Source organism: Pungitius pungitius, chromosome 20, assembly GCF_949316345.1.
Source record: "Pungitius pungitius chromosome 20, fPunPun2.1, whole genome shotgun sequence".
Lineage (NCBI taxonomy): Eukaryota > Metazoa > Chordata > Actinopteri > Perciformes > Gasterosteidae > Pungitius > Pungitius pungitius.
This window is the reverse complement of record NC_084919.1, coordinates 5,314,793-5,325,418: the sequence shown is the minus strand read 5'-3', so window position 1 is coordinate 5,325,418 and position 10,626 is coordinate 5,314,793. Positions and strand designations below refer to the sequence as shown.

Genomic DNA, 10,626 nt, shown 5'->3' with positions numbered 1-10,626 from the left:
ATTCTGCACCATTACCTGAGCAGATGAATCTTGACGTCCCGTTTTGGAGCTGCAGCGGGCCTGGTGAGGACAGAGGGCAGCTCCAACAGCTCCACATCGGGCTGATCCTGAGAGGAAATAAACGTGGAAGAAAGTCACTAAACATGGATGTCTTGGAATGTAAACTTTTGGAGGGTTGTTTTAACATACCAGGCAACGTTTGACTCTGTGGCCTGTTGTCTCGGGCTCAGGACTGCGCGGCCTCTTTGTGCTCCGTGGGCTCACACCGAGTGAGACACCAGAGGACTCCGAGTGGAGGCCCTCGGTTGGCTCCTCACGAGATCTCAACCCTTTGGATGAAACCTCCGGCTGAGGAGGACGGCGTCTCTTTCGGTCCCGTGGTTTGGTGGAGGTTGCAGCAGGTCGGCTGGAGCAGTGAGCCACAGAGGCCTGTTTAGAGAACGAGGGGGGAAAATGTGTTGGTGTGATTTGTGTCAACGCGGGTGTGCGTGTTCACATCTGTAGCTGGTCAATACCGCCTGAAATAGTTTGTCGCACCGTGTCAGCTTTGATCTTCTTGCGTCTTCTGGACGACCGCGTGCATTGGCCTGCTGCTTTGGGACCACTCGGCGCGGTGGCGGGGATTCGACGGCCTGCTACGGGCTTTGGTTTCGGAAACGATATGTCGGGCATCTTCCATATGAGTTGGTGCTTGGCCATGTATCTGGCTGTTACATTCATCCCACTATTATAGATCTTACGGCTATGTGCCAGACTGAAGACTGCGACAGCGAATAATACAAACAAGATTTAGAATAACAAAACCACATTGCTTTGTTGTTGTTGTTGTTGAATTAAGATAAATGCAAAACATACTTGTCTTGATGAAGGACGCGAGGGGGACGTTCAAGCTTGTTGTCGGTGTTTTAAGCTCCTCCATATTGAAGAATAGGCCGATCAACCACTTGGTGCTCTGCTTGCCTCTGAAACACATGAAAATACAGTAAACACATCCGACTACCAAAATAACACGCCAGTTCTGATACTGAACATTTGTATTACATGAGAACAGATTAACAGTAAGGGGTTAATAGCAATTAGAAAGTGACATCATTCACTTAGTGGCTACTACTCTTGCCATCATTTAAAAATAACCTAAAATCCCGGGGCCTTACTTGGCACACATGTGGTACGATCCAGAGGCGGACTGTGGGTTAATGTGGGCCCGGTCGATATACAAATGTCTTTCCAGATTTCCTACCAGGATTCGGATTTTAGACTCAACCAGGCCAACCCTGACGAGAGAGAACACATGGTTTTCAAAAAGCGCCACAGCAGGTGGATAGAAAATGACAAATGCTGAGATGGCGGATAGAAATCCCAAAGCCTGACCCAGTTTCCCTTTCTTTGCTCTGTGTACTCACCACTCGAGATGCTGCTTTCCAGGGGCTGAAGAAGCATGCAACAGGATGAAATGTCTACAAACAACAGAGTCACCGCATTGAGCCTTTGTACACAGGCTGTCATCTTTAATACATTTATCTTTTTTTCTGTTTCACCAATAGTAGAATCTCTGATCAATGTGTAACACCATTTAAACAAAAATCTTCATCATTGCATTTTAAACGTTAAACGAAAGAACCTCTGTGGACTCTTTTAAGGGGTAATGCGCTCTTCTTTATGAACCTGCGTGTGTTTATTTCATGTAGTTTTAACAACACAACTTGTTACTCAAGCTCCCAAATCAAGAACACCGCCTGTTCTGACTTTTCTACTGTGGAAGAAATTGAAGAATAGAAGAAAGAGCAAGAAGGATTGTAACCGTAGCAGATTTATTAAAACAGGAGGATACAATAAAGCAATAGAAACAACGGAAGCTCCTGGAACTACAGATTAAAGTCAGATAGCACACATTAACAGCTTCAGTCCAGATTTTACATCCATGAGGACAAATAAGAATTCAACTCCCTCATTTCAGTCAAGTACGGCTTAAGGGTTTAAAGGTTAAATGAATATTTATAAATCCAAATAGAAACAATCAGATGATTCATGTCTGCCAAACAAGAACACAACTAAACTCCACCTGCGCTCTCATTGGGAAACTGGCATTCCAAAAAAAATATCAAGTCATAATTTATATCAGCGGCTCGATAAAAAAAGAATAATAGTGATAATAATACCAGCATATTGATTACACAACAGGCATTTGACAATCGTGTTGGGTCACAACAACAGAAGCATCAGAGTATGATCAGGAGGAGAGAACACAAATAGTGCAACGTGTGAACTCAATACTTTGGTTTTTGAGAACAACACAAACCACGGCACGAGAGAACAGGAGATCATTCACAGGGTTTTGGGTTTTTGTTTTACATATCCATACATATCTTGTATATATACAGTGTGTATATAGTATATATATATTACAAACAAACCAGTGGAAAATGTTCATTAGTTATAAAGGTGTGTGTATCTGTGAATTTTTAGGCAGCTTAATACATACTGGTACTTCTTTAAAAAGTCTGGCTTTTGAAAGAGTTCCAACCAGTCAGCTTTCTTCTTTTTTATGTCCTCAGTGACGGCCAGGCCTGTGAATGAGGAAGGAAACGTTTGAGTCAAACAAAATCACAGAATTGAATATTCCATATACCATTTAAGTTCTCTGAGTTTTAGGAGCAAGGAGAGGTCTGAGAAGGATTTGATGGATGTCTAGTGACTACACACCCCATTCGATCTCCTCCCGCCACACGGCCAAGGTGGAGGCAGACACGTTGAATGCCGTGTTCTGCTGCGGGTACGTCGGGGTGATGATGGGCATCACGTCGCAGCGGTTACTTGGATTCACCTGGAGGTGCAGGGCAACACAGTATTTACTCACGTGCCTTTTGTGCCAACTTACCAACGTTTGGAGCGACGCGTCCTTACCCTGGAATCCCAAACCGGAAGGTTCAAGTTGTAATCCACCGGACGCTTCAACTCAATCGGGACCGGCCACTTCCTGAGACGCAAGGAATTCATTTTGCATTCACACTCGGCTTCACTTTCAGAGTGGAGGGAAATAATAAATACCTAAAGATTCAACCCAGCATGCCTTTGAAGGTGTTCTGGTTAATATTTAACTGGCCTCACATCCAAAGGGTGGGTTCACAAATGTCATATTGTTTAAACAAGCTCAAACAGCATTTAATGGAAACCAGGCATTAACTAGACCCGACAAACTGGAGAACTCACCACATGCTGTAAACTTTGAAAAACTTGTTGACCAGGGTGGACGCTGTGGCGTTTGGGTAGAGCTGACAGATCCTGGCCACCAGTATGGCCCATGACACCCCTCCCAAGAAGCCCAGCATGCTGGAGTAAATGTCACGCCCTGAAGAGAAATACGAGGGTGAGGAAATAAAGTAAGTAATACAAGTATGTGACAATATCATTATTGCTGGATTATCGGATCCATGCATGAGCGGTTGCTCGAGTGTGTTGAACTCACGTTTGGCCCACAGCCTGATGGCTCTCAAAACCAGTTTAAAGCTCTGGACATTTGGCACAGACCTCAGGATCTCCCGTGTGACTCTGTAGCCTACAAACAACACAACAATCACAAAAGGTAACAGAAACAGCCACGCCGGTACCCGTTTGGGCTGTCAGATGCCAACGCTGCAGCGATCCGCACCATTGAGACTCCTGATGCATTGTATGCTTGAGGTCTTCAGAAAGGTGTTGCTTAGAAGATCCATGTTTCCGGGGATGTTGTTGCGATACACACTGGCAAAGAGTAAGTCAATCTAGGAAATAACAGGAGTGCGAGCAAAATCGTTAAGACACATGCAAGCAAATCTGGAATAGTTATGTTGCAGATAGTAGTTTTACCTTTTTCTTTAGCTTACCTTAATCTCCTTATAAGACATAGTGATGACTGGGACCAAGGTGCCTTGAATGGTCTAATGAAAACAATATAGTCAGTCATTAGCCCCAAGAAGGGAGAAAAATGCTCTTTGACTTAAAGAATCACAGCGATAGCAATAAATCCGATAGACTAACCCGAATGTCTTCCACTTCCTTCTGAACCTTCAGCTTCTCAAAGAAAGAGGTGAAGAAGTGATTTCTCTCAATGAATCTGGGTCCGACGCAGAGGGCGTCAATATCATCATCTGTAGGAACAGCACAAACTCATATGAAAAGGAAAGTATACGTAAATGCTCCGAGCCGTTTCCTTCACCATGCACAGCTTGAGCCACGGTCTTATATGCTTGAGAAAAGAAACTGGTGATTACTTTTAGAGTCAACCCCCAGATAATAGGACCCTATTGTGAAGATTTTGCCTCCAACCTTTTCTGTCAGAAGATCAGGTACGTTCTGAAGCCCAAAAAAAGTTACAATGTAAAATCTATTTATGCCAAAACATTCCTTGTTCAAGGAAAAACTATAGATAGATGGATGTCTTACCAGCTCTTTGCAGATTTCTTTAAGCCACTCCTTAAATAGTGACTCCAGCTTTTTCACAACATTCTCTCTGCAAACATTGAGAGGGTTGTTTTAAGTCTGAGTTAAAGCAAAACCATCACATTTTATCTTCATTCAGTTCAGCAAGAACTCACAAAACAGACTGAAATCTAAAATAGCTTTTATATGAAAATAATAAGGTGAAGCTGATGAAAAAAAAGGTAGTTCGTACCTGCGTTGCACCTTCGAGTCGTCCACAAACGCATCACACGTGACCAGAGTCTCGACCAGCTGTTCGGTGAGGATCAGCTGGTCCTCTCCAGGCTGGTCCTCGCTGATGGGAGCGCTGATCCCGTACCACCATGGGGGGTCCGGGGGGAAGGCAGCTTGGCTCTTACATGGACTGAAAAGGGACATTTACGTGTCACAGTGCCACAATCTCCTTTCCGCGTGTATTACACGTACACGCGCGCGCACAGAAACATCACAGAAGCATTGGTTGGAAATATGATGTGAAGTCAGAGTACAATTGTAAAAGAAAATCTGAAATAAAATGTACTGTATCATCGATATCGTGTGTTGTGTATTGATACCAGTTACAACATTTAACATGTTTTGATAAAACAATGGGGGGAAACAACACGTTACTTACGGAGACATGGTTGCTTCGATTGATCGCTTGTTTTATGGAAATATAATCGTTCCCAGTATGAATAAGTCTGTCACTCTGAGTGGCTGGACACGAAGTGAGTGGATTTCAGAACGATCGAGTCTTTCCCTTCCACAAGAGGTTCTCGAACCAAACCACGAAATGTTGTTGTTCGGAGGTCATTCAACTCTTATTCGTGTTCTCTTTAAAGAACAGGATTCCCTGATGTTACCCAGTGAAATGATTACGTCCAAACTAAATGGTAAAATAAAAAGTCTGTTTTGGGACAACAGCAACATTTTCTTCACAGAAAACCTGTACCTGACTTAAAAATATCAAAATGTGACTATTTGGCAAAGAAAAAAGTAAAAAATCTGACAAACCTGTTTTGAGTGCTTTGCAACTTTTAAAAAAAAATGAAAATAAAACAAAAAAAATAAAGATATATCCATATAATTTGACTTTTATTATCTGGAAGTGAACATGGAGACAATACACCGTTGTTTTTACACAAGATAATTAAATTATTAATTAAAACTAAGCCCTACCTTAAGCTAAGGGTAACTTCAATACGTTAACATTTCCCCAGTGCTAAATAGTACAGCAGTTCAGCTAAACATGTGCTCATTCAGGTCGCCTTAACTGTAGCTGTTTAAAGAATAAAAGTTTGTGCAATGAAGTATCACAGGTATCCAAACCTGTGTGATTTGGATTGACGGTGAGCCAGTGACCAGCGACAGTGAACCTTGCACTGGCATAACCCCCAGAACTTACTTAATTGATTCACTTTGGACACCTGATGCTTTTCGAGAGTATACCGACCCTCAAAAAATGCAGTAAGCTGATACCTTGAAGCAGATGTTATGCTGACTCTAGTTTTTGATGCGGTGGTAATCTCCATTTAAAATTAAAAAGCATCCACAAAACATCACATTGGTTTTCTTTAATTTTAGTGTAAAAATACCAATGAGTATGTCATTGGTATTTTTTTGGCAGTGTTTGGGCAGTTAGAAATATGAAAAAGTACTTAGGTAATGGTAACAAGTAATAGGCGAAGGCAATACATTTTCCATCATACATCATAGGTAAGTTTAATATCTTTATTGCTCATTCTATGCTATTTTAATTTGTGGTTCATTTGTTCTCTAAGATTGGTGCACTTGGCATTGTCACCCCACAATGTTAAAATGACGTCACATAAATACTATTTATCACATGGTGTAAATGTATGTTTGAACGTTACAATGACTTGTATAAAAGTAGAAGGGTATCATCGCTTTATTACTTTTACAGCTTGGTCGAACCCATTAACGGGGGCCTCTGCACTTGTGTTGGCTCCTCTAGCCCCCAGGTCCCTTTGCCTAGCCGTGCGTAATTCCCTGCGCTTTTCGGATTCCTTTTGCGCGCATACACCGTGCGTTACGGGTTCGCTCCCCACCCGGAAGCGCGGCACGTTCCCGCCTCTCTGCCGCCTTCTTCTGGCACACAGGAGTTTAACTTCTGATTACATATGGGCAACTTATTGACGTCAACCGTCCACCGGTGATCGATTCCGGAACCTGGTTAAACGGCTTCGGGTCTCTCTGCGTTGGCGGTACCGCACGCGGTAGGCCGAGCAGCGCGTGCACAGGAACCGCAGTCGGTCAGTGACATTGGCACGTTAGTGGTGTTGTGGTGCTGTGCACAAGTTGATGTGTGTGCGGAACGCCTATCCCCCGCGGTTCTCCCCTTCAGCGCCTGCAGCCATGAGCGAATACTTCAGCCTGTCGGACGGTGACGTTATCGGCTTCGACCTGGACCACACGCTCTGCCGCTACCATCTGAAGGAGACCTCCAGGGTGAGTGTGAGGCGCGTGCAGCAGCTAGCTCCGATACGTAATCATACGGTGGCCGTGCCGCTTCTATCCGGCAACACATCTGTATTAAAAATAGCACGCGGCCGTCAATAAGCTCCACGGTCACTTTGGCGGTTTTTTTCTTTTCTTCTCTCGTGCACTGATGCGTTGTGTCGAGGAAAAAAAAAAAGCCCTCTTGTTGTGCGTTAGTGGTTGAATGGAGAAGGGAATGTGTGCTATGGAGGGGGGGGGGGAGAGAGGGATTTCGACTCTCCTGATGCTGCAGTCACTCTGCGTGACTCACGGGTGGAACGGCGGCGGGGGGGGGAGGATCGTGCGTGTCTGCCGATGCTCCCCGATGCTCCGCGGCGTCCCCGCGCCTCATTCGTTACGCGTTAGAAGCATCGGTCGATCGCCGCGGACTCACAGCTGGGACACCACTGTGACGCCGAGTGACAAAGCGCACAGCGGCTGTTTGTTGAACAGCCGGCCAATCGTTACGGCCTGGTTCATCGGGCCTGCGGTTCATTTGTGTCCTCGCTGCTCGTTACCTTACTTAAAAAAAAAAAAAAACCTTACGTCAAAATGGGTATCTATACTTTTCTATTACTTTTTACTCCTTACATTTTAAAAATAGCCTCGTTACTCATATTTCACAAAAAGAAACCCTAATACAGATAAATCGCGCCATCCGGATAGAGTGAGTTGGATTGTGGTTGGATGAGAAGTATAAACAAATAGCAAGCATTCCGACACCCGATTGGTTTAATTCGCGATGCACCTGCAGATCAGAGTGACGCCGGGGGGGAAGGTTCCTTTTTCGGAAAGGCAGTTTGCGGTGGTCGGTTCCTCCGGTGGTCGGATCCTTTTTCAGAACCTCAGTTGGGTATTTAGCGACGTGGACCCGCCGCCTCCTCCTCATGCAAAGTCCATGTCACGTTAAATGAGTATCTTCATGACCATCTAACGTCACAACACAGCGACCTGCAAGTAGCGCAGCGTTTTAAATTAAGTGAGGCTTTGGAAATTAACACAAAGGGATTCTGTATTTGCTCATAAAGCTGGACAAAAGGGTTATGTTTTGATAACCGACCTCTGACAGTTCCGTGTTTCCCTTACATTACTTTTACTTTAATGTAGTTCCAGTAGAACCAGTACTTTTCCACGTTTACTTAAGTAAACCCCTTGAGTTGATACTTCAACTTCTACAGAAGTTTTTTAAACCCCTAGTATCTATACTTCTACTCTAAAGACCATTGCATAATACATATTTGTACACCCTCTCTTAACACCCCTCTCCTGTAATGCATAACCTACTACAACTTAGATTACTTCATTTAACTGCAATTGGTAATCAAAAGCTCTTTCTTAGTGCTCATTTAGGGAGTCACTGTCTCGAGGCGTGTAAGGTCAGAGGGCAGACACAGGTCTGATAAGGATGAGAGTTAGAGACACACCAAGCACCATACAACACTCGCGCTTTGTTCCTTATGTTTACATTAATGTTGGGAGACCACACATTGGATGTGATGGGATCTTGTGTTGCAGTGAGAGGACTTGCTCCTCCTCGATGCCAGTTTAGGGCCAATAGAAATCGTTCCTTTTATATCTAACACGAATTATAAAACATAATGTTCTTCCTGATGTTAGCCAGTTGTTCTTCTTCTAACAAGAATTTAGGATAGGAATATATAAGCATGATGCTATCCCTGCCTGCACCTTTTCAGTCACAATGTACATTAGTTTGTATATATGCTCTACGCATTTTATTGTATGTTTATGATAGAATGAAATACCACTTCATCAACTGTCGCACTTAAACACACAGTGAAGAAACACCCGATACTGAGTAGTTCCTCTCTGCCTGGTGGAGCTTTTTCGCTCATTGTAAGGGTTTCCACTCCTATAGAGCGCCCTTCTACGGTGTTTCCAGCAGCCTTGAGAGGCGGTTTTCATTGGAACCCCTCTGACCAACCCGCCACTCACCACCTGCTCAGCATCTCGTACACGGCAGGCGGAAATACTACTTTTCTCTCTGTCTGAGTTGGCAGTGAATGTTTGCTATTACACATTTATAAGATGTCACGGTTGTGCGAAATGAAATCAAATGAATTGGGAGAAAGAACGAAATGCAACTACTGTGCGGCCAAACATTAGTGGAACCGAAAGAGTTTTCAATGATCGCCTTAAACCACATAATGTAGTTTTGATATTCCCAGCATACCTCTGCTGACAGTGCTCTTTTCTCCTTGTTTTTGCAGCTGATCTATGAAAGTTTTGCCAGGTATCTGGTGGAGCATAAAGGCTATGACAAGGACCTGCTGAACCTGACCCCTGCTACCTGGGATTTTTGGTGAGTCAGCAACCGTAGTATAATGAGCTACCTGTTTAAGCCTTAGGAGCAACAAGACTCCATTCATCGTATGACGTTTCATATTTTCTACCCAACCTGGTGGCAGCGATCAACAGTATCAAGAGTAACAATATTTGGTTTATGTAATATCATCTCATGACCCTTCACTGACTACAGCTTATGGTTATGGTATGTGAAGAAAGCAAAATCCTTGTTGCATTTTAGTTTGTTTTATCCAAAGGATTTTAAAGGCAAATGGGCTTATGTTGTTACTGTTTTTTAGATACCCAGTGTTTCCGCTAGGATAAAACACCTTTTATAATTAATCACTTGTGCTTTGTTAAAATGTGTTCAGTGTAGTGCAAGTGAAGCTTTGCGTCTCCTGGATTTGTAGACAGCAGTGACGATGTGTTGATATAGTGTATTTCTAACATGCTACATGTTGTGTACAGCTTCAAGGGACTCGTGGTGGACCTGGAAGATGGAAACCTCGTGAAGCTGGCTGAGGATGGAACTGTCTTGCGGTATGCCCTCTGCTGCATGAAAAGAGATATTCGCTCTGACACTCCAAACATCTCTGCAGTTACTTTGTCAGTGCTTTTACTGATCTTTGAAATATGTTAATAGAAACCTTTTTATCTCTTGGTTGATTAGAGCTACTCATGGAACCAATGACCTCAGCACTGAAGACATCATCAAACACTATGGTCCAAAGAGGGAGTGGAAACACTTCAACAGCCTCAATACCTCCTTCACAAGATCCCGTAGGTCTTTATTACCTATATCTGCATGTTGTTTGCTCTTAAGTAGTCTGAGGTGCCTTTCTCCACATCGGCCGTCACCTGATGTCATTGACTTTTTTATTTTGGTCTTTGCAGCAAAATACTATTTTTATGACAACTACTTTGATCTACCCGGGGCTCTCCTCTGTGGAAGAGTTGTCGACATGTTGCGCAAGGTAATATTTTATAAGATATAGTTACAAATTTCTAATTGCAATTGGCGAAAAGAATATTCAATTTCAACTTTCATGTTTCAACAGCGTGGGAATGAGGTGAATTCCGACTTTTGGAAAGACATGGTTGCTGCCATTGACCACAACTACAACACGGCTGCGTTCAAAGGTACAGTTTTTAATCCAAAGCAGAGAATGCGGCTCACTGTGAAATAAGAACCACACACATAATACACAAGAAAGATCTTTGTTTTTCAAAGTTTTATTCTGTGTTTTGGTCAGCAAGCGGTACATAACTTAACACATCCAATCGGACATAGTTGTTTAAAAAAAAAAAAGAAAAAAGATACGCAGTTTGAATTTCTCAATGTGTGTTGTTTTACTGATCACAGTGCTTGTGTGAATGTACAGATCT

General features: G+C 43.3%; 2 protein-coding genes across 3 annotated transcripts in view; one reads left to right on the top strand and one right to left on the bottom strand.

Annotated features, from left to right (window-relative positions):
• Nucleotides 1–2,313: 2,313 nt before the first annotated feature.
• LOC119194980 (poly(A) polymerase type 3-like) lies at nt 2,314–5,343 on the bottom strand. The gene is made up of 12 exons (XM_062559577.1): nt 5,072–5,343; nt 4,652–4,822; nt 4,423–4,489; nt 4,251–4,332; nt 4,018–4,127; nt 3,864–3,917; nt 3,650–3,761; nt 3,467–3,556; nt 3,211–3,349; nt 2,905–2,977; nt 2,704–2,824; nt 2,314–2,567 (listed from the first exon to the last, which is right to left on the bottom strand). The coding sequence occupies exons 1-12, from the start codon at nt 5,077–5,079 to the stop codon at nt 2,431–2,433; spliced, it is 1,164 nt and encodes a 387-aa protein (XP_062415561.1). The 5' UTR covers nt 5,080–5,343; the 3' UTR covers nt 2,314–2,430.
• Nucleotides 5,344–6,499: 1,156 nt separating this feature from the next.
• nt5dc1 (5'-nucleotidase domain containing 1) overlaps nt 6,500–10,626 on the top strand; it is a 40,910-nt gene continuing 36,783 nt past the window's right edge. Inside the window, exons 1-7 of one of the 2 annotated variants that reach the window (XM_037449391.2) lie at nt 6,500–6,710; nt 6,803–6,906; nt 9,165–9,256; nt 9,709–9,780; nt 9,911–10,020; nt 10,135–10,214; nt 10,299–10,380. In XM_037449391.2, the coding sequence (XP_037305288.2) occupies nt 6,814–6,906; nt 9,165–9,256; nt 9,709–9,780; nt 9,911–10,020; nt 10,135–10,214; nt 10,299–10,380 (529 nt within the window). In that variant the 5' untranslated portion in view covers nt 6,500–6,710; nt 6,803–6,813. Of the gene's footprint in view, nt 6,907–9,164; nt 9,257–9,708; nt 9,781–9,910; nt 10,021–10,134; nt 10,215–10,298; nt 10,381–10,626 lie in introns of both variants that reach the window. The other variant, XM_037449390.2, reaches the window with a different exon arrangement.

Coding starts and splice junctions, on each gene's coding strand:
- LOC119194980 (XM_062559577.1), bottom strand. Junction 4,333..4,422: donor AAGAAATCTGCAAAGAGCTG/GTAAGACATCCA, acceptor TTTGGGCTTCAG/AACGTACCTGATCTTCTGAC. Junction 2,825..2,904: donor TTCCGGTTTGGGATTCCAGG/GTAAGGACGCGT, acceptor CTGCACCTCCAG/GTGAATCCAAGTAACCGCTG.